A 24254-nucleotide genomic window follows, 5' to 3' on the forward strand; every position below is an offset into this window, starting at 1 on the left:
TTGGATTTATAGTATATTTATTAGTTTGAAGGCAGATATGACAAGATGAATGTGCATCTTAAAATAGGCCATAAATACTACTTACACTGGGAAGAGTAACAAAAGAGGATATGAAGATTATATATATATATATATATATATATATATATATATATATATATATATATTAAACATTGTAGGGAAGCACATCCATTAAATTACTTGCCTTAATTCTTCAGCTAAATTGGTGAGAGATTTAGAAAAAAGATCAAAATGTGCTTTTGCCCCATTTAATGCAACAAGGATTGAATACTGTACTTCCTATGTGCACTAGAATCTAAGCTCCACAGGGCAGAGATTTTTGCTTTATTAACTGACATATATCCAGCATCTAGAATAAGAGCCTGACTCATTGTGGGAACTCAAATATTTGCTAAATGAATAAATAATAGATTTGATACACTGCTAGGCACTGTGCGGGAAATATGAAAGAAAGATGACATGGTAATGTTGATCTTTCCCTTAAGAACCATATACAGAATGCAGTTAAATCAAACAAGGGTTCAAAAGTATTAATGAGCCTTACAGATTAGAGTGGGAAGGGAACTCCCCGGCAGTCCAGTGGTTAGGACACAGCCCTTTCACTGCTGGGCCCAGGTTCAATCCCTGGTCAGGGAACTAAGATCCCACAAGCTGCACAGCGTGGCCAAAAAAAAAAAAAAAAAAAAACAGGCAGGAAGAATTACAGAACAGAGGATGAGACCAACTCAAGGGATTACTACTCATTCTCTTGGGTTGCTCTCATCTGGCATGGGAGACAACCAGTAACACTGCCAAATCATGGCTCCTTAAAGACTACAACTGTGTTCCCAAATAAAACTAAGCAGTGAAAGGAATGTTTCCCTCACTAAGCATAGTTCTGACAGTGACAGAAGAAAGTGGAATGTCCCTAAGAATTCTCATCATTGTATCCTAGCAACGTGTATTTACCAATAAAAGCCCAGTTTTCTATGTACATTGTACTTGTGCCTCATAACATCTCAAGGTAGGGAGTATCACCACTTTACAGATGTGAAAATGAGATGGGCCAGTGCCCACAGTACAAGGGTTGGAACCAGGATCTGACCTAGATCCAGCTGGTTGTAAAGCCCATAATCTTTCCACTTAGATCACATTCTGTTTAACCGGCTTTGGTATCCACACTGCTCTTTCTGTTTTATGGGTAACCTGTTGTGTTCCAATAATTAGAAACATCTTTCAGAAACTTAAAATTTGACTTTTAATTCTGGAGGAATTTAAATTAGCAAACAGGAATATCTGATACAGCAAATGCTACAAGGTTTAGCAGAGAGCCTGGTTCACACCAACTTTAATTATGCTTCCCTCTTGATCGTTTTCAAAGGGCAGCAACAAAGGAAGGAACAAGACTTTATTGACCGTGTGTGGTGACACAATGAAGTAATCCTGACTTATTTTAATGAAAACGTGTTTCTGACAAAGGTGATTTTAAGGTTTCTTGTTGTTGTTACTTATGTCTGTTTGGAATGCTGACCAGTTCATCTGGACTAATATTAACAATACACATCAAAACGTGCCACGGCTAATCCTGGCCTATGATAATGGATGTATTCTAATTTTCTGTGGATGTAGAAGAGTACTTGTAACAGATATAAAGGCTCAAAGTTGCCATCAGTTAGACCTCTTAGCATAAAGAGATCCATTTGTAGGAAGAGTAAATGAATTTGACTTAGCAACTGTCAAAGCATCTCACTGTAAGTAAACTTGACTGGTAATGGCATTTAAATTAAAAAATTGTGATTAATAAATATTCATCTATTTAATTCATCCTTAGTAGGTATATAAATATGCTTAATGTAAATTTCAGAAATTATGTGAAAATAATTTATTAAGCATATATGTCAAAAGGAGGCCATTTACAAAAAGCAAAAAAGGTTGTGCTGTTGATATGATTCTAATTCTCTTGTTACATCACTTATCATTTTTGATTTTTCTTACTTTAAAGGTAATATATCATTGTCTATTAACCCACAGTTGCCTCAAAGAGTTCTAATTATGTGCGAACAGAAAGAGCACTTAAATATGCGGCAGGGGTATACTCCGGGGGCCGCCCCCAGATCCAAGCTACAGGCGTCCTGAGACTAAGGAACAGTGGGTTTCATGGCACAGCCCACCTCGGACTCCGAGGCTGCGGTGTTGGAATCCACCCTCAGCCAAGACACAAGCAAGTCCCTGTACCCACCGGCCGTGGACAACCCCTTCACGCAGCAGACGCACATCAGCGCGTGGCGCTGGGCCTACATCGTCCTCATGGGGGCTGTGCTGGTGCCGGTGCGCGTGTCCTACATCGCCGTCCTCTTCATCTTCCTCTGGCCGGTGGCTGCGCTTTCCACCGTAAGTCGTCGTGCTCGACCAACCAAGCCCGCCAGGAGTTGGAGAAGAAGACTGGTGCAGCCAACTCTCAAGTTCTTGTTTCAGGTGACTTTTTTTCCAGCAGGGTTCCTGGTTAAAGTGAAAGGGATAAAGGCAACCCGAGACGAGGCCCGCATCTTCGTTGCAGCACCGCACTCCAGTTTCTTTGACGCAGTCGCCTGTGTCATAGCAGGGTTCCCCTCGGTGGTCTCTGCGAGTCAAAATGTGCGTATCCCCGTAGCTGGGAAATTCTTACTGTCAACGCAGCCGGTGCCTGTGACCTGAGATGACCCCAATTCGAGGAAGAATACCCGGGAGGAAATCCTGAGGCCAGTGACATCTGATAGGAAGTGGCCACAGATCCTGATTTTCCTGGAAGGAGTGTGTACCAACCGCAGCTGTCTGGTCACTTTAAACTAGGGGCCTTCTCTCCAGGTGTTCCTGTGCAGCCAGTGCTGCTCAGGTAGCCAAACACCCTGGACACCGTGACCTGGACCTGGCAGGGGTTTACAGGCTTCCAGACCTGTATATTGACCCTGAGTCAACTCTTCACCAGGGTAGAAGTTGAGTTTATGCCCGTTTATATCCCAAATGACCGAGAAAAAAAAGACCCCGTCCTTTTTGCCAATACAGTGAGGATCGTCATGGCCAATGCTCTTGGGGTGCCTGTGACAGATCACACTTATGAAGATGGCAGACTGATGATTTCTGCAGGTAACCTTCGACTACCCATGGAAGGCGGTTTGGTTGAATTTACAAAAATTAGCCAGAAATTAAAGTTAGATTGGGATAATATTCATCAGTGTTTGGATGAATGTGCTACAATTGCAGCTGCCTCAAAAGGAGGGAAGATAGGAATTACAGAGTTGGCGAATTATGTGAAACTCCCAATTTCAGAGCCCTTGAGACAACTTTTTGCCCTCTTTGACAGGAATAATGATGGCAGCATAGACTTCAGAGAGTATGTGATAGGTCTGACTGTCCTATGCAATCCTGCCAACACTGAAAAGATTCTGCACATGTCATTTAAGCTTTTTGACCTTGATAGTGATGGTTTCATAACCGAACAGGAGTTAGCTGCTATACTTCGGGCAGCTTTTGGAGTGCCAAATCTTGATGTTTCCAGACTCTTTCGGGAGATAGCTGGACAGAACTCAGAGTACATTTCATACAGGACCTTTAAGAACTTTGCCCTGAAGCATCCAGGATATGCCAAGTTATTTAGTTCATACTTAGACCTCCAGGCAGCCTATATATATTCATTACCACAGCAAGTACAGGTTTGATGGTTGTATTCAGATGTTAAAGTCAGCCCTGAAAATGGTGAAAGTTAACATCCAAGTTGAAACTATGTTTGAAATAAAAATTATCCTTTGAGGAAAGACACATAGTTTTTACTCTAAGTGGCCTGGGCACTTAATTATGATATTTAAAATGTGCTTAAGGAATATATATTTCAATTTGATTTTATAGTACCTAATTTTCTTCTTCAGATAGTATGTTTGTTTCAATGTGGCCTAAAAGTAGAAAAATATCTGCTTATAACTTTGTTCACCCAGCATGGTTCTAGTTAGTGCCTTTATTCTGCTTAAAGTAAGAAAAATAAAGAAGTAAAATAAAGGGCCTTCTTTTTGCTAAATTAAGGTCAGAGAAATATTACAGCCCACCACCTCTCCCTCATTTTTACAGAGAAAATACCTCATTAAGAGCTCTACTAGGGTTTCCCTGGTGGTGCAGTGGTTGAGAGTCTGCCTGCCGATGCAGGGGACACGGGTTCGTGCCCTGGTCCGGGAAGATCCCACATACCGCGGAGCAGCTGGGCCCGTGAGCCATGGCCGCTGAGCCTGCACGTCCGGAGCCTGTGCTCCGCAACAGGAGAAGCCACAACAGTGAGAGGCCTGCGTACCGCAAAAACAAAAAAAGAGCTCTACTAGCAATAAATAAATACTTTGTTACCCTTATTCTTCTCTCCAAAAAGGATCTGCTGCATAAATGCTTCCTTGCTCTTTCTCAAAGTAGCCCAAATGTTCTTATTGTACAAGACAAAATAAAAATAAACATCAGGAAGATATAGTATTGGGAATACCACTGAAACACTTATATATGGCATAGCTGCCCTTTATTTATTTATTTTTAAGGTATAAAAGTGATTATTTAGAATGGGAAATCATGAGAAAAGAAATGAGAAAAGAAAGCTAATATAATAAACATAGGTTATAAATACAGGAATTCTGATAAATTCTGTTATGTATGACTCTCACAAAAAGGAAAAGTTTGTGTTTATAGTCGAATGTTTTGCATTACTGAGAACATTTCTTTTGTTCTGACTAGGCACCCATGAAACTTCTGCTTACTGTTGTGTACCTCCTTCACTATCCATGTACTTCCAGCATCATTTGCTGTCAGAAATCTTCACATAGTGATGTGACCTTGAGCCCTACCCCTTCATGTCACCTTGTAGGATGAATCAGTGAAGTATTCCTAGAAGCTATTCCTACACCAGGACAGGGAGCAACAACTTATCTAGATGTGGAAGTGATTTTGAACCAATAAATATGCCTTGCTAACCCAAACTACTGTATCCCCAACTCAGCTTCATTGTGACTGAATCCTCAAAATGCCTACAGCCACTCGACGCCACCAGATATGAGGGGATATATGACTAAGGGGGAAGAGTCTTGATCACTTGTAGTCAAAATCTCTTACTTATGTAGACCTTACAAAAACATACCCAAGTAGACACATTCCTAGGGACCCTACTAGACCTTTGCAAGGGCTTGTACAAGTGGGGCCCCTAAAGCTTAAGGGTCATTAGTTAGCTTCCTGGTATATTGAAAGAGTAGAAAGGAAGAAGAGATAAGAGTGGGAGAAAGGTGAGCAGATGGAAAAAGCTTAAGGAAAGGGAGAGAAAAAAATCAAATATTATTTTGAAATAATTTCCATGCAGTTCTGATCTGAAAAAAGGAGATGGATAAGTGATATTTCATAATCCCCATTGTTTTAGTCCATTCAGGCTGCTATAACAAAAATACCATAGATTGGGTGGCTTAAACAACCAAAACTTATTTCTCACAGTTCTGGAGGCTGCAAGGTCTAAGATCAATGCACTGGCAGATTCAGTGTCTGGTGAGACCCTGCTTCCTAATTCATAGATGTTTTCTCACTGTGGGCTTACCTTGCAGAAGGGGCAGAGGGAGTTCTCTGGGGTCTCTATTTATTTATTTATTTATTTTTTTGGCCGCTCAGTGCTGCTTGTGGAATCTTAGTTCCCCAACCAGGGATCGAACCTGCACCCTTAGCAGTGAAAGTGCAGAGTCCTAACCACTGGACCACCAGGGAATTCCCTGGGGTCTAATTTATAAGGGTACTAATCCCTTTTATGAGGACTCCACCCTTGAGACCTGGTCATCTCCTAAAGGCCCCACCTCCAAATACCATCACACTGGGGATTAGGTTTCCACATATGAATTTTGGGAGGACACAAATAATTCATTCTGTAACAACCCCCCGGCTTGATAGCCCCATGATAATAATGCATGCATATGTAATTCAAATACAATGATTTTTTAAAGGTAATGGAAATTATTCATTTAACTAAGAGATTTTCACTTCAAAATAGTTACCAAAATGTATCTTTACTCAAACAAGGGTACTATTACTCAAATATTCACTGAAGTTTGAAATTATCTCTAATTAGATAGTGAGCTATACAAAATGTCAGGGTCATTACTTCATTATATTCTACCTTTTAACCTCAAAATGTTAAACACTGCTTTATTTAAACCCTCTTTGATATATAACACTTTTTTATTGAAGTATAGTTGATGTACAATATTATATAAGTTACAAGTGTACAATATAGTGATTCACAATTTTTAAAGGTTATACTCCATTTATAGTTATTATAAAATATTGGCTATGTTCCCTGTGTTGTACAGTATATCCTTGTAGCTTATTTTATACATAATAGTGTACCTCTTAATCCCCTACCCCTAACTGCAACCCCCTTCCCTCTCCCCTATGGTAACCATTAGTTCTCTATCTGTAACAGGTAACACTTAAAATAACCTTTTTATTGTAAAATGCTTACAGTTAAAAACTATACCAAACAAATCTGTAGCTAATAATAATCATTACATATTATATATTATGAATATAATCTGTTTTAAGATAAACACTGTTGCAACTAACTCAGCTCAAGACATTAAAACTTCTCCAGCCACCCTCTAAGTTCCTCTATGCCCCCAATCATAATTACAACCTCTTTCTTCCTCCCAAATTTAAACTGCTTTCCTGACTTTTATAGTTTCACTTCTTGTGTTTCTTTACGTTTTTGTTATTTAAATATGCATACTTTGACACTGTGATGGTTCCTTGTATATGTTGTGAAATAATAGAAAATGTATATTGGCCTTTGCCCCAGTTCCTGGCACAGAGTTCCTAAAACCCTTGTAATTTTCTAAGTGATAAGAGTATTAGGATCATCCTTAGTTCTAATATTTGGTCTTTGATCCCCGTTCCTAAGTTTCTAAATCCCTAGGGATTTCCTGGGTGATAGGAGCATCTTTTGTTCTAATGAGATGACTCTTGGTGGGCTCCTGGATTGGGGCTGGTCACGAGAAATCAACTCATGATTAGAAGTTTGGAATCTTCACCCTTCCATTCTCTAGAGGGTTAGAGGGGCTGGAAATAGAGTTAATGATCAGTCAGGCTTATAGGATGAAGCCTCCATAAAAATCTTCAAACTATGGATTTTGGAGAGCTTCTGGGTTGGTGAACACATGGAGGTTCTGGGAGAGTGGCACACCTGGAGAGGGCATGGAAACTCCATGCCCCTTCCTACATATTGGGTTGGCCAAAAAGTACCTTCGGTTTTTAAGTAAAAATAAAAGACACAATTTTCATTTTTACCAAGAACTTTATTGAACAACATATTCAACCTTCTGCCAGTTTTCTGGCAACTTCATAATTCCATCTTCCCAAAACTTTTTATCTTTTTGAGTAAAGAACTGTTCCAGGTGCCTTTTACAGTCTTCCAGGGAATTGAAATTTTTTCCATTAAGAGAATTTTGTAAAGCCCGAAATAAATGGAAATCTGAAGGTGCTATGTCTGGTGAATACGGCAGATGGATCGGAACTTCCCAGCCAAGCTGTAACAGTTTTTGCCTGATCATCAGAGAAACATGCGGTCTTGGTTATCCTGATGGATTATGCATTTTCTGTTGACTAATTCTGGATGTTTTTGTCGAGTGCTGCTTTCAGTTGGTCTAACTGGGAGCAGTACTTGTTGGAATTAATCGTTTGGTTTTCCAGAAGAAGCTCATAATAGAGGACTCCCTTTCAATCCCACCATATATACATCACCTTCTTTGGATGAAGACCAGTCTTTAGTGTGGTTGGTGGTGGTTCATTTCACTTGCCCCACGATCTCTTCCTTTCCACATTATTGTACAGTATCCACTTTTCATCACCCGTCACAATTTGTTTTAAAAACGGAACGTTTTTGTTATGTTTCAGTAGAGAATCACACGTGGAAATACGGTCAAGAAGGGTTTATTTGCTTAACTTATGTGGAAACCAAACATCAAAGCGATGAACATAACCAAGGTGGTGCAAATGATTCTCAGTGCTTGATCTGGATATTTTGAGTATGTTGGCTACCTCCCGCGTGGTATAATGATTGTTTTCAATTAATGTCTCGATTTGATCACTGTCAACTTCAACTGGTCTATCTGACCATGGAGCATCATCCAGCGAGAAATCTCCAGCACGAAACTTTGCAAACCACTATTTTTTTTTAATTAATTAATTAATTTATTTATTTTTGGCTGCGTTGGTTCTTCATTGCTGTGCGTAGGCTTTCTCTAGTTGTGTTGAGCGGGAGCTACTCTTCATCGCGGTGAGTGGGCTTCTCATTGCAGTAGCTTCTCTTGTTTCGGAGCACGGGCTCTAGGCACGTGAGCTTCAGTACTTGTGGCATGTGGGCTCAGGAGTTGTGGCTCGTGGGTTCTAGAGCGCGGGCTCAGTAGTTGTGGTGCACCGGGTTAGCTGCTCCGTGGCATGTGGGATCCTCCCAGACCAGGGCTCATACCCGTGTCCCCTGCATTGGCAGGTGGATTGTTAACCACTGTGCCACCAGGGAAGTCCCCACAAACCACTTTTGATGTGTTCAGTCAGTCACAGCACCTTCTCCATACACTGCACAATTTTTTTGTGTGTTTCAGTTGCATTTTTACCTTTCTTGAAATAATAAAGCATAATATGCTGAAAATATGTTGCTTTTTTTCTTCTATCTTCAATATTAAAATGGCTACACAAAAATTCACCAATTTTGATAGGTTTTTTTTTAAATGCACGCTGATATGACAGCTGTCACATACAATCCAACAAAATTGTTTCAAATGATAAAGACAACTAAGTGCTACTAGAGCCATCTAACAGGAAAAAATGAACAAACCTTTTTGGCCCACCCAATACTTTTCCTCTCTCAACTGGATGTTTACTTGCATCATTTATCGTATCCTTTTATAATAAACAGGCAAACAGTAAGTAAGTCAGTTCCCCTGAGTTCTGTGAGCTGCTCTAGCAAATTAATTGAACCCAAGTATAGGACTGCGGGAACCTTATATTTCTAGATGATTGGTTAGAACCATAGTAACAACCTGGCGTTGCAATTGGCAACTGAAGGAGGAGCAGTCTTGTGGGACTGAGCCTTAAACCTGTTGGATCGGATGCTGTCTCCACATAGATAGTGTCAGAATTGAGTTAAATGGCCTGACATCCATCTGGTGTCACAGAATTGCTAGGTGTGTGTAAACCCCCCCCCACATTTGGTGTCAGAAATACTGTGAGTGTGACAGTGATGTGAGAGTAAAGGAGATACACAAGAGGAGAAGAGTATTTTCTAAACTTATGCCAACTTGGCTAGGGCATGGTACCCAGATATTTGGTCAGTCATTATTCTAGATGTGAAGGTATTTTTTAGATGAGATTAACATTTAAATGAGTAGACTTTGAGTAAAGCAGATTACCTTCCATAATATGAGTGGGCCTTTGATAAAAGGATAATTTAAATAAGAGAATTAAGCATTTATCCTGCCTTTGCAGTGTGAAATGTATTTCTGGATATCCAGTATTTCTCATTGATGAGGGAAAATTCTTCTTTACAGAAGATTTCCAGCAAATTTCTAGCAAATAAATGTAGAAAGAATGATAGAATTATAAAATCATTTTGTAATCCCTAGTTAATTGATTAAAGTAAGAGTTATCAACAGACAAAACTATCAGATGAAAATTAATGATACATTTTAACAACATTAAAATGGGGATAACCAAAGATTATGTGCCTTCTGACAGGATTCAAAATGAATTACTGCTTGTGGGAGGCAGAATAATGCCTACTCCCCCTGCCCCCAAAGATGTCTATGTCCTAATTCCAGAATCTGTGAATATGTTAGGTTACATGGCAGGGGAATTAAGGTTGCAGATGGAATTAAGGTTGTTAATTAGCTGACCTTAAAAAAAAAGGAGATTATCCTGGATTATCCATTTGGTCCCCAGTAATCACAACAGTTCTTAAAAGAGGGAAGAAGGAAGGAGAAGAAGAGTTCAGAATGATGCAATGTGAGGAGGATTCAACCTGTTAACTTTGAAGTTGGAGAAGCAGAGACGAGAACTGAGGAATATGGGCAGCCTTGAGAAGCTGGAAAAGGCAAGGAAGCTCTCCCCTCAAGCCTTCGGAAGGGGATGCAGCCCGGCCCAAAGTGGAATTTTAGCCCAGTGAGATCTATGTGGGACTTCCAACTTATAGAATTGAAAGTAAAAAAAGTGTGTTGTTTTTAAGCCACTAAGTTTGTGGTAATTTGTTAAAGCAGCAATAGAAAACTAATATACCACTTATAAAAGTTTTTTTTCACGGGGTTCCCTGGTGGGGAGTGGTTGGGAGTCCGCCTGCTGATGCAGGGGACACGGGTTCATGCCCCAGTCCGGGAAGATCCCGTATGCCGCAGAGCAGCTGGGCCCGTGAGCCATGGCTGCTGAGCCTTGCTCGTCCAGAGCCTGTGCTCCGCAATGGGAGAGGCCACAACAGAGAGAGGCCCGCGTACCCCAAAAAAAAAAAAAAAAAAAAGTTTTTTTTGCTAAAAAATTGAAACTGAATATAATCAAGCCTCTAAAAACAGCTTCCATTTACAGAAAATATATGGGATAGATGAGCACAGTGCGTGATGCTACAAAGAAGCAGTCAAATTTAAAATGTGGCATACTCTACAGCTCAAATTGCTCAGGCTTCTGCCACAATGTCAGTGTCATGAGGGAAAATCCAGGAGATTAGAAGAAACTCAGGAGATGTAAGAACCAAAGGTAACCTTGTATCTTGTTTGAAAACCGATTCAAACAAACCAACTGTAAAACATAATTTTTAGGACAGTTGGGAAAATTTTACAATAGGCTACATAGTAAATGGAATTATTGTCGATTTATAAGGAATACCATTAATGGTTTTGTAATGTTATGTAAGAAAATGTACAGTTTTTAGTGATGCAAACTGAAGTATATAGGAGAAAATGAAATGGTGTCTGGTGCTCTACTTTTAAAATTTTTAGAAGGAAAGAAAGAAAGAAAGGAAGGAAGGAAGGAAGGAAGAGAAAGGAAGAAAGAAAGATAGAAAGGATAGAAAGGAGGGAGGGAGGGAGGAAGGGAGGAAGGAAAGAAGGAAGGAAAAAAGAAAGGAAGAAAAGATGAGGAAAGAAAGAAAAACTGCTACAACATATATGCCCAAATCTTGATAATTGTTGAATTTTGGTAATGGGTATATCGGGGTTCACTGTACCTCTCTGTTTCTTTGTATGTTTGAAATGCTTCATTTGAAAACATTTTTAAAGAAAGAAAAAATACATCTAAGAGAATCACTTTTTTTCATGAAATTGTAGTACTTAGATGAGTTTTTTGCCTTCCAAGGCAATTTTACCTAAACTTATATTTCACACATAAGGATCACAGTTAAGGCCAACCCTAAATAAAATTGTGGATTTAGCAGTGTTTACCTTCAGAGCTCCTGTTGCTAGCTTCCCAGGACTTTCTAGTGTTCCTGATCATAAAGCCTTTGAGGAAAAATTTTTTGATAATTTCACTCACATTAAGGTGTAAATGATTACAGATATAAATTAATTAAAATAGAAATAATGTTTTAAGTAAAAAATCTCTAATGGTGGAATGTGAAGCATCATTAAAACTTTTTTTTTTTTTGCAGTACGCGGGCCTCTCACCACTGTGGCCTCTCCCGCTGTGGAGCACAGGCTCCGGACGCGCAGGCCCAGCGGCCATGGCTCACGGGCCCAGCCGCTCCGCGGCATGTGGGATCCTCCCGGACCGGGGCGCGAACCCGCATCCCCTGCATCGGCAGGAGGACTCCCAACCACTGCACCACCAGGGAAGCCCTAAAACTATTTTTTTTTGTTTTGTTTTTTAAGAGGGTACTTTAATTACTTCACAAAGCTGCCTAAGGTAATTTAAGAGAATTAAATTTACATGGACCAACCACCTCACACCAAAGGGCCCACATCATAAAAAGGTGAGGAACCCAGCAGATGTGACCTCACACCAGAGGGCCCACATCACCAAGGGGATGAGGCACCCAGCAGGAACCACCTCACACCAGAGGGACCACATCACAAAGGGGGTGGGAACCAGGCGGGAGTGACCTCACACCAGAGGGCCCACAAAAAAAAAAAAAAAAAAAATTTACATGGACCAGAAACCATCTGTCATCCATTCCCAATCAGAGAGTAGCCTAATTTTTGCTTCATCAGCTGATAAAGGGGCATGGTAGAAGTATTACAGGACTTTGGAGGGAAAGAATCTTGTACTGAACTGTCTGGGTTTTAATACCTAGATCACCACTTACTGGCTGTGTGACCTTGACCAAGTTATCTAGCCTCTCATGCCTCAACTTCCTCATCTGTAATTGGGCTCATAGCATTACCAACCTAAATGGTGGTTGTGAGGATTAATTGAGTTAATACATAGAAAGCAGGTAGAGCAGCTTTCTCGCCTAAAAAGCACTCAATAAATATTAACTATCATATTATCTTTGACACTCCTCTTTTCTATAGGAATGATTAAAAATCAATTATCCAGTATATTCATAACTAAGGTGTCTGAACAATTGAGAAAGTCATTATTTGGAGAAATGGCTACTACTTGGCCAATCTTCTGGTACAATATTCATATATTTTCCAAGCAATTAGTATGTACTTTTTACCTTGTGCAGAGCTTCTGAATGATGCAGAAGGATTGAATCTTCTTCCTTTGGAAGAAGTAATCAAATAAAAAAACAAAAGACTTTTTAAGTAATTTCGCTCCAGCTCTTTTCTCCACACCAAATTTTCAAAATTCTATAGTTCATCAATCCACCCAATTCCTTGCTCAATTAAAGACTCTAGCCCTACAACATTATTTCCTTTCTTCCACCTCATAACTTTTATAGCTTTATATGCAAAATGGGGGAATATAACTGACATTTCTCTGCTTAAGTCCAAGAGCAGTTATGTGAGCCACTCCCTGGATTAGAAGGGGAAGGGGTCTTCTAGACATTATACCATACCCTTTGCAGGGGGCTCTGGAGTGTTGTTAACTCCTGCTGATTTTACGAAGTTCTTCCCGCGCCCCTCATACCCCCAATTTTTCTTGCCCAAAGCAGTAAGTGAAGGAGTGTGACTCGCCGCAGTAAAGGTCTAGTGAACTTGTCTTTCCTGCTAAAAAAAGCGCCGACACCCCAGGAAGACAAAGTGCTGAAAGGCTGCACTGGCTGATTTGAACTCAGTTCTCGATAAAACATTTATTTAAATGACTGGTTCGCACCAACTGGAAAGCAGAGGGACAGGGATAAAGCGCAGACCTGGTTAGCTCCGCATAACAGTTGGCTCCCTCGGCGGTGCTGCGCGGAGCGCCTGCTGGCGGAGTTAAACAGAGCTACTACGCTTGCGCACACCCTCCCGGGTCACGTGCCGGCGCTGGCCGGGTCTCCGAGATTCTCCGGGACTGAGGTTCGGCAGTTATAAGGGACCGTCAACAAACAGACAAGAGGTATCAGCATTTTCCTTTAGGGGGCGGATTCGGGTAGGAGCAGAGCTTTCGGTATGAAACGCCCGTTTCTTCCAGAGGCGGGGAAGTGAGACCCTGTACCGAGCCTGCGGGGCGCCGCCGTACCTTTGTGGAACATGGCCCGCCGTGGGGAGGATAGCGTGGCCCCCATGGTACTTCTGGAGTCCCCTGGAGTTTGCAGTAAGGGCTTGCAAAGGAAGGGGCCCAGTGAGCGGCGCCGGCTGAAGGCGATGGTGTCGGAGCAGCTCAGCCAGGATCTGCTCAGGTAGGAGGAGGCGGGAACTCAGGCTGCTTCAGTTCTTAAGGCTCCCACCTCCGTACCAGAAACTGTGGCTCCTCGGTTTCTCCATCCCTCCCTGCTTTGTCCTCCTCACCTCAGGCCACTGCAGGACGCTCACTTGTCTCCGTTCTTTCGCCCTTATAACCAATCCAGAGCACCATCATAGTTCTGTGCAGCACCAGTTTATGCCAAAATACTGTAACACGGGTAGGCTTAAGTCTTGAAAGACTCGCTAATGTCGGGGTGGATACAGGTTTCGTGGTCCTGAAACTTACACAACTTTTTATAAGCTCAAACAATTCTAAGAAAAATGATACAATTAGATATATATTTTTATATTTATTTTATATATATATATTTTTATATTTATTTAAAAATTTTTTTTTGAGTATTTAGAATGAGTAAAAATGGATCAGAATCCTGGAGCATTGGAGGTCTCTTTCTTCTGAGCGCTCTTTAAACGATTTAGCAGAAATGCTTTCGTAGAAATACTTCCTGATCGCAACCTGGCTTCCCCTCTCCTAGAATACTCTACAGCCCTCAGCAACTCCCAGCAATTCCCAGTTCCCATGAGGACTCTAGCAAATGGAGAGTTGTTGTGAAGCTTAACTCAGGCTATAGTGAATCCAGGAACGTCATCTCAGTTTATAAAAGAAAATGAAGCTTAGAAATATTCCCTAGCTAGTTTCCATTTCCACCAAAACATTGATTCTTGAACTTTAGTGTACATCAGAATCACCTGGAGAGCTTAGATTTACTGAGACCCAGACCTTAATTCTGATACAGTTGGCCCGGGATGGGGCGTGAGATTTTTGCATTTCTAGCAAGGTCCCAGGTGATGCTGCTGGCCTGGGTCACACTTTGAGAACTATTGAACTAGTTGTAAACATAATTACTATTAATAACAGTTGTGCAGCATTTTACATTTAAAAAGTGCTTACTGTTGCCCACACTTAAGGCTCCACCAGTTATAAACTGAACTTTATAAAGCAAAAAAATTTCCTTTTAATTTGGGCCTGTCTATGAGAGATTCTGCCTTGTCTCCACCACTGGGGGAATTGATGTACAACATTAAAAAAAAATGAGAGTGAAGTTGTTCTGTTTCTAGGATGAATCTCTAAGGATGAGGAACTCCTCTTCAGTGGCTCTATTCTGGCTGTATTGTGAGCCTTGAAGTGTCATGAATTTAAAGAAGATAATACATCTAATTTATATAAAGAAAATGAGGTCATAAGTATAGTAGGTGAACAATTTATCCTCATCCTAGCAGCAATGAAAGGATAGGATCCTGAAGTCCCAAGTTCCTGTTACAAGAAAAAGTGTTTTTTTTTTTTTAACAACTAAAAAATCTCATATACTCACCCAGCCATACTCTTCTACAAACTCCTTGAGTGCAGATACAATGCTTTAGTCCCCTTTATGTCCCCAGTGCTTCATACATGGTACATGCTCAGTAAATTTTTAGTGAGAATTGGGTTTAATCAGCAGTCTAAAATGCTTTAGATAGGTGAATACAGTAGGTGACAGAGATATAAGATGGAAAGAAGCTGGGCCTTGACACCACTGAGCCTTTGCTCCAGCCTATCCTTCCTCTAGCGTTTATTATGAGATAAGCCAATAAAACCCTCCTTAATGTTTAAGCAGGTCCGAGTCAGATATTGATACTTGTAACAGATAACAAGATATGCTTATAACTGATACATGTAGTTTTATAAAATAAAAAGCACTATATTTTCACATTAACATTTTTAAAAACATTAACTTTTTTTTTATTTGACGAATACTCATGAGCATCTATTATGAACAAGGCAGATTCCCTAGTGACAGTTGTATGGCTACCAGCTGCAATGCTTGTTTATTCACTTGGGGAGAAGTGGGGTATGGGTAGAAGGTGGGTGGGAAGGAGGAATAAATGGTGTATTTATTTGTACAATTTGAGTTTTTATTAATGTTTGGGAGACCAATACATTCTTGTATAACTTTAACAATCGCTTATGAAATCATTTATTGATTAAAATATTGACTAAAATGCATCTATTCGCTCATTGTTTCCAAGGTTCTGAAAGCTTTGTGCTCTGAAGCATTTGTTTTGTTTAGGGTAAAATACAGCCAAATCTAAAAAAGCAGATATTGAGCTCTTGCTGTCTAATGAAGGTACAGTTTTTGCCTTTGGAGAGTTCATTGTCTGAATATAATATATTTTAGTTATATTAAAATAATATAATTTTATTATTATAAAAATAATGATACAGTGACAGAAGTGCTGTGATAGAGGTATGTACGGAGGGATCAGAGGAAGGAGCTATTAACTGGGTCTTGGGGGAGTGAGTGTCAGTGGCAACATTCTAAGCTTTCCCTGTAATGGATATCTTTATCCATACTTGGACCTCCTGTAGTGTACTAGTGTGATTGCCAGTTATATCCTGCAATACAGAAGTCCTCTGAGAATACGTAACTTGCTGATGATAATGTTATACTATATGAAATACTATTTAACATTTACAGAGCAGAAATATATAGTTACCACACAGAAAAAAACATTGTGACAGTTTCTATTATGATGCTGATTTCTGTTCTTATATCACCTTACATGTGAGCTTTACCATAACTATGTCCTAACATTAGTAAAGGGATTTGAATGGGCTTTCCTCGAGTCCATCGTTTTAATAATAGATTAGAGCATAGTTCTATATTTTGTGGGGTGGGCAATGGAAAAGGGCTTAAATGTCACATTCTTGATAGCCAAGCCTGCATTTCAGACTTGGTATTTAACAGTAGTCAAAGTACAGCGTACCAGTTTCTAGACTGGATTGTCTATTATTGCGTGTGGTTTGCTGGTGGTGTTGACTGTTTACTTTTTTGGCTTTAGTTTTAGTAAGATTTTAAAAAATTGATTCAATAGTCAACAATCACATTACTTTGTGTTCTCTTTCCAAAATAAATCTAAAGTACATACATTATAAAGGAAAATCAACATAAGTAGCAGAAGATAAATTTTATTGGTAGAAGGAATTAAAAGGAAAAGATATTTTTTGAAAAATTAGTCTTACTCTTTTAGTGTAATTACCTTTGTTTTCATTATAAATTTTAGAAAATTGCCTTCTAAACCAATGTTAGACAATGTTCTTTGGATGAACTGAGAATAAACTCATTTTCATACTAACTTTATTTTGTTATCTCTGTATTTTTAGTTTATGTGTTTTTTAAAAAATTTTTTTCGGTACGCAGGCCTCTCACTGTTGTGGCCTCTCCCGTTGCGGAGCACAGGCTCCGGACGCGCAGGCTCAGCGGCCATGGCTCACAGGCCCAGCCGCTCCGCGGCATGTGGGATCTTCCCGGACCGGGGCACGAACCCGTGTCCCCTGCATCGGCAGGCGGACTCTCAACCACTGCGCCACCAGGGAAGCCCTATGTGTTATTTTTAAAGCTTATTTTATAAAAACGGGCATATTATATATTAACTGTGTATAATTAATTAGTTTAATTAATTAACTAATTAAACTATGGTTCCTTTTTATTCCTTATAGGCTTCTAAGAGAAGAAGTCCATACAGATGTTACTTTCTCAATAGGTTGTACTTTGTTCAAAGCACACAAAGCAGTCCTTTTAGCAAGGGTTCCTGATTTCTGTTTTCATACTGTTGGACATACAAATAACTTAACAAATCATGAACCTGTTGCTGTGGAGAACTTTGAAGCTTCAGAATTTAGAATATTTTTACAGTAAGTGCTTTCTTCATCTTTTTTTCTCTTATATTTAAATCTAGTATGTAATTGCTTATTTTTTAAACATATGTGTGTGTTTTTATTTTATGTATTTTCATATCTATTTTATAACCTTCTAACTTAAATTCCATATTATCTTAGTAATTAGTGTTAGTAGAGGCTAAGTATTAGTATTAGAGTCTTTGAGGCTTAGTATTAGGAGAGGCTAATTTCTGCTTGAGATTGATCCTGAGAGAGGAGAAATATATCTGCTTTAGAGAACTGTCTATTCACATCCTTTGTCCATTTTTCAATTGGATTATTTGTCTTTATATCATTGAGTTATAGGAGATCTTTATGTATTCTGGATATTAGGCTCTTATCACACATATGATCTGCAAACGTTTTCTCCCAATCAGTGGGTTGTCTTCACTTTCTTGATGGTGTCATTTATAACACAAAAGTTTTAGATTTTTTAATGTAGCCTAGTTTATCTAATTTTCTTTTGTCACTTGTACTCCTGCTATTGTAGATAAGAAACCATTGCCTATTCTAGGGTCACAGAGTTATTCTTATACTTTCTTCTGTGAATTTTTTGGGTTTATGCTTTTAACTCTTACGTTTAGGTCTGTGATCCGTTTTGAGTTAGTTTTGTTGTATAATGTAAGGAAGGGGACCAACTTTATTCTTTTGTGTGTGAATATCTAGTTGTCCCAGTACTATTTTTGGAGAGACTATTCCTTCTCCATTGGATTGTCTGTACAGCCTTGTTGAAAATCAGTTGCCCATTGCTATGGACTGAATTGTTTCCCTTGAAAATTCGTATGTTGAAGCGTTACTTCCTAATGTGATGCTCTTTGAAGATTGTGCCTTTGGGAAGTAAATTAGCTTTAGATGGGACCTCATGATAGGAATAGTGCCCTTATAAGAAGAGACACCAGAGAGCTCGTTCTCTCTCTTTCTCTGCCATGTGAGGGTACAGTGAGAAGGTGACTGACTGCAAGCCACGAAGAGAGTTCTCACCAGAACCCCACCATGATGGCATCTGATCTTGACGTCCAGCCTCCAGAACTGTAAGAAATAAAATTCTGTTGTTTAAGCCACCAGTCTATGATTTTTGTTGTGGCAGCCCAAGCTGACTAATACACACATAAACATTAGGGTTTATTTCCGGTCTCTAAATTCTTTTCCATCGGTCTGTATGTCTGTCCTTAATGCCAGTGCCAATTATCATTTTAACTTTTATGAGAAATCAGAGTTGGATTTTTGTGTTTTTATGTCCTGAATCCTAGGTATTTTTTAGATGCTAGTCTTTTAGTTATTTGCTGACATACTTTTTGCCTATAATCAAAATCATGTTGACTTTAATGTTGAAAATTCTTTTTGGATAATTAAACTTTAAGTATATGTGTGTGCTTTGGTGTATTTTTCTTCATTTTATGCTCTGACAGTTGCTTGAATGATCTGTTTTTATTATTTCAGAGTTTCTTATATGAAGCTCCAATAAGCATAAACAGAAAAGTGGGTAACCTTGGCTTCCTCTGTTTGTAAGAACAGTATGACATACTATAATTTAAACAAATACTTTAAGTGCAATTTAGAAAATCATTATCATTTTCCAGTATAGATCATAATAGGTTCATCACTGAGTTCCAACCATCAATTTTAAAATACACACTTTTGTTTTTCTAGTAGGTGGTATAGTGGCTTTGTTGTCAAGTAGGCTCTGTGGTCAAGCCAGGTCTACCATTTCTAACTGAGTGAACTTGGACTGATCACTTACATTAGTTTCCTCACCTGAAAAATGGACATACCTCATAGCATTGTTGTGAGGGTTAAATTAGATGCTTATGAAGCACTTAGCACAGTGACCTGAGATATAGTAAATACTGAATACATTATAAGTATTATTCATAGTAGTAGCCCGTTGATATTATACATTTCTCCAGCTATTGAGTGTATGTTTAGAAAAAGATGCTTGGGAAAAGTCAAATTTTTATATATTAGAGAAAGAGGAATTACATTAATGTTATCCTTTATTTGTTGTCTTTAAAAGTATTAGAAAAAAAGATTGAATGAGAGACAGTATGGTAGAGTGGAGGAAGCACTGGACTTGGCAACAAGACAGAGATATGCCTTCTGGCTGTGCATTACCTTGTTTTATGATTTCTTTGAGCCTTAATTTTCTCATATTTAGAACAAGGACGTTGGAGTAAACGGCTTTGTGCTTCCTAGCACTTCACAATCCTCTGTTTTAAGCACTCAATCACATTCTGTTTTGTGTTAGGTTAGTGAAATATGTCTGTGGTTATGTAAGCTCCTTGAGATTAGATCATCTCATCGATGTGAGCATTCCCAGTGGTATCTCATCAGTGTCTTGCATATAGAAAGTGCTTGTGATATACCTCCCCCTTTTTTAAAAGGCAAATTGTATTGAAATTTCTCTGTGTTAATATAAAGCATAAGGAGAGGATTATAATGTGGAGTATTGAGATAACATTTTTTAGTAAAAATTCTGATAACATAGATTTTAAAATTTTTATTGTATGAAATGCAGTCCTTATAAGTATCTTCAACACCCATCCTTCTCTTTAAATAACCAATAAAGATTCTGAAGTATTCTGCCATATTGCTACTTATTGTAGGGTCCTTTGCTATGCACTTAAGTTAGCGTAGTAAGTACAGTCTTCGAAGAAATTTTTTATGTACCGTGTCTTCAGATATGGCTCAAATGATTGGCACTGGAAAGTAGTTCCTGCTTTATGACATCATGATTAAAATTCAATAAAAATCTTTGATTTCCTAAGACTTACCACATTATAGTTGTGTGTGCATGTTTGTGTGTGTGTGTGTGCACATGTGTGTGTAAAGGAAGGAAAAAAGGGAAGACCTTTAAATTTTCAATTTAACATCAATAACTGGGAAATGCTAGTATAAAATGTCAATCAAGTAAACACGTAGAACAGCAGCACAGTATAAAAGATTCCGCTTCCCCTACAGCTTTCTCAGGTGGTAGCTATTTTCTCTCCCACATCCCTTACACTAGTAGGGCTGAAGTGGGTGGAATAGGTGTCTTGTAATATTAACTATATATATATGTAACTTGTCATCTGGGGCCTCACTAACTGGGGAGAGACTGCCCCTTCCAGAGTTAACTAATTCCCTGAGCATGCCTTTGATATGCAAACCAAGTAATCCTGAATCCATTCCTACACCCACCTCTTCTGTCTGTTTCTTATACTCTAGAAGGCAACACTCTTCTTCCCTAATCATCCCAGAGCCAGGTACCAGACAACTAAAGACCACCTTTATAGCCCAGAGCCCCCTCTCCCCCAAACTATTTAATCCTAAACTTGCTCAGCTGCTTACCTTGCCACCCATTCCTTCCCACAAAAACCACTTTTGCCTATGCTTTGCCCTCCCTGTTTTGTCTCTAAATAGACCCTGTTGCATCCCCATGTGGCCCTACCTGGCATGGTATTCCCCGTTCCTCTTGTGAACTGTAAGTTGTAAACTATCTATTCACTGGTAATCATCTCCTGATCAGTTGGCCTCACCATACCTGAATAAACCTAAATTCCCAGGTAGCTTTTTTGTTGTTGCCACATGGCTTGCAGGATCTTAGTACCCCAACCAGGGATTGAACCTAGGCCACAGCAGTGAAAGCCCAGAATCCTAACCAGTAGGCCACCAGGGAACTCCCCCCAGGTACATTTTAAAACACTTGTGAACTTCATTACTGCCTCTAGACCTTTCTCCCTCCCTTCTTCCTAAACCCCCTATCTTTGAATCTCATCTTACCAATCTGTACCACTGGTCAGTCATCCATAGACCCCTCCAGGTCAGTCCTCTTCATTCCTCAAAGAAATCGACTATTGTCAGTTTCTCTAATAACTTAATTCTTGGTAATTGCAATTGCCATACCCATTAGCAGTCACTTTCCACTCTCTCCTCCCCCCACTTCCTGGCAACCAATAATCTGCTTTCTATCATTATGGTTTTGCCTATTCTGGGCATTTCATGTAAATGGATTTTTATAGTATATGGCCTTTTATGTGTGGGTTTTTAAACTGGGTGTGATGTTTTCAAGGTTCATCCATGTTGTGTTGTTTATCAATACTTCGTTCCTTTTTATGGCTGAATATTTCATTGTGTGATGGATCAAGGGTTGCCAAGACCATTCCCAGGTTTGATGATTCACTAGGAGGACTCATAAGACTCAGCATATAGTTATACTCTAGCCTCTGATTTATTACAAAGGAAACAAAGGGAAAAGGTACATGGGGGTGAAATCCACGGGAAACAGGACACAAGCTTCCAAGGGTCCTCTCCCAGTGGAGCCACACAGGCCTTGTTTAATTTTCCTACAATGAGTTATGACAGCAACTCTGTAATGTTGCCAACCAGGGGGGCTCATTACAGGTTCAATGCCCAGAGTTTTTACCGGGAGTTGGTCTCCTGCCTGATGTGTACCCGTATTCCAGACTCCTAGAAGGAAAGCATGTGTTCACCTTAAAGCATATTATTTGTATAAACAATGCACAAGCTAACAACAGCTGAGCCACCCTTGTCATTTAGAGAATGCTAGGAACACTGTTGAAATAATGTTCCCAGATACCAGCCACGGACAGCTCTTACAATCAAGTCTTTCAAAAGATAGCAGTCCCACCTGTGTTAACTCTTTTCTGTACATATGGATATAAATTGTGTTTATGCATTCATCAGTTGATATACATTTCAGTTGTTCTGACCTTCTGGCAGTTATAAATAATTCTACTACAAACATTCATGTACAAGTTTTTGTGTGAACATATGCTTTCAATTCTCTTGTGTTATGTACCTAGGAGTCGAATTGCTGGGTCATATGTTAAACGTTTTGAGGAACTGCCAGACTCTTCCAAACTGGCTACACCATTTTACATTCCTACCAGCATGTATGAGGATTCCAGTTTCTCTGTGTTCTTGACAACACTTGTTATTATGTCTTTTTGATTATAGGTACCCTAGTGGGTGTGAAGCAGTAACTCATTGTGGTTTTGATTTGCATTCTTCTGATGGACAGTGATGTCGAATATCTTTTCATGTGCATATTGGTTGTTTGTATATCTTCTTCGGAGAACTATCTGTTCGCATTCTTTACCCAGTTTGAAATAGGGTTATTTGTCTTTACACTATTGAGTTTTGTAAATTTTTTTTTTTTTAAATAAATTTATTTATTTACTTTTGGGTGTGTTGGGTCTTCGTTTCTGTGCGAGGGCTTTCTCTAGTTGCAGCAAGCGGGGGCCACTCTTCAACGCGGTGCGTGGCCCTCTCACTGTTGCGGCCTCTCGTTGCGGAGCACAGGCTACAGACGCGCAGGCTCAGTAGTTGTGGCGCACCGACTTAGTTGCTCTGCGGCATGTGGGATCTTTCCAAACCAGGGCTCGAACCCGTGTCCCCTGCATTGGCAGGCAGATTCTCAACCACTGCGCCACCAGGGAAGCCTCTGGAAATTCTTTATGTATTCTAGATATGAGTCTCTTATCAGATATATGATTTGCAAACATTTCTCCCATTTTGTGGGTCATCTTTTAACTTTCTTGATGGTATCCTTGAAAACACAAAAGTTTTTAATCTCTATGACTTCCATTTTATTTTTTCTTCTATAACTTGTGCTTTTAGTGTCATATCTAAGAAACCATTGCCTAATCCGAGGTCACAATTACTTATCCTGTGTCTACCTTTTTAGTTCTTACATTTAGAGCTTTGACCTATTTTGAGTTAATTTCTGTATATAGTGTGAGGCTAGGGTCCAACATTGTTCTTTCACATTTGGATATCTAGTTGTCCCAGTACCATTTTTTTTTTTTTTTAGATGGGTAAGAAGTGGATTTATTTAGAGAGATACACAGATACATTCCATATACAGAATGTGGTCTGTCTCAAAAGGCGAGAGTGGCCCTGGGAGGAACACACTCCACAGACAAGAGTGTGGGCCGTCTCAGAAGGTGAGAGGCCCAGCACTGTTTTGTTTTGTTTTTGTTGTTTTGTTTTTTGCGGTACGCGGGCCTCTCACTGTTACGGCCTCTCCCGTTGCGGAGCACAGGCTCCGGACGCGCAGGCTCAGCAGCCATGGCTCACGGGCCCAGCCGCTCCGCGGCATGTGGCATCTTCCCGGACCGGGGCACAAACCCATGTCCCCTGCATCGGCAGGTGGACTCTCAAGCACTGTGCCACCAGGGAAGCCCCCCAGCACTCTTTTTTTTGTTTGTTTTTTTGCAGTACGCGGGCCTCTCACTGCTGTGGCCTCTCCCGTTGCGGAGCACAGGCTCCGGACGTGCAGGCCCGGCGGCCATGGCTCACGGACTTAGCCGCTCCGCAGCACGTGGGATCCTCCCAGACCGAGGCACGAACCCGTGTCCCCCGCATCGGCAGGCGGACTCTCAACCACTGCGCCACCAGAGAAGCCCCCCCAGCACTGGTTTTTGAAGAGACTTTTCTTTTCCCATTGGATTGTCTGAATACCTGTAAAGGAAAAACACCCTCCTGTGTGTCTCCTTTACTCTTAATACTCTGTTCATTGAGTACTTTACTTCTAACATTTGTGGTCACCAAATTCGCAGGAGTTTTTCCCCACACCAAGCAATTCTGAGGTTCTCCAGATGCCAGCTGGGTGTCCTACAGATTTAACTCAGTTCTGACACTATTTACCTGGAGATTGTTACCTGTGCCTCAGGTTGTTTCCTGTGCTTCTGATCAACTGGCTATAAATGTAGATT

General features: G+C 40.0%; 2 protein-coding genes across 2 annotated transcripts in view; both read left to right on the forward strand.

Moving 5' to 3' along the window:
• Positions 1-2157: 2157 nt before the first annotated feature.
• On the forward strand, positions 2158-3695 carry LOC116760076 (lysophosphatidylcholine acyltransferase 2B-like). Its single transcript, XM_032644386.1, is given in 2 exon segments — positions 2158-2815; positions 2818-3695. Coding segments are annotated over 2 exon segments (1536 nt in total).
• A 9716-nt stretch (positions 3696-13411) lies between these two features.
• The window catches only part of BTBD8 (BTB domain containing 8), a 92213-nt gene continuing 81370 nt past the window's right edge, over positions 13412-24254 (forward strand). Inside the window, exons 1-3 of the mRNA XM_032614335.1 lie at positions 13412-13494; positions 13570-13777; positions 17320-17514. Of these exons, the coding sequence (XP_032470226.1) occupies positions 13629-13777; positions 17320-17514 (344 nt within the window). The 5' untranslated portion in view covers positions 13412-13494; positions 13570-13628. The remainder of the gene's footprint in view (positions 13495-13569; positions 13778-17319; positions 17515-24254) is intronic.

Source organism: Phocoena sinus, chromosome 1 (assembly GCF_008692025.1).
Source record: "Phocoena sinus isolate mPhoSin1 chromosome 1, mPhoSin1.pri, whole genome shotgun sequence".
NCBI classification, from domain to species: Eukaryota; Metazoa; Chordata; class Mammalia; order Artiodactyla; family Phocoenidae; genus Phocoena; species Phocoena sinus.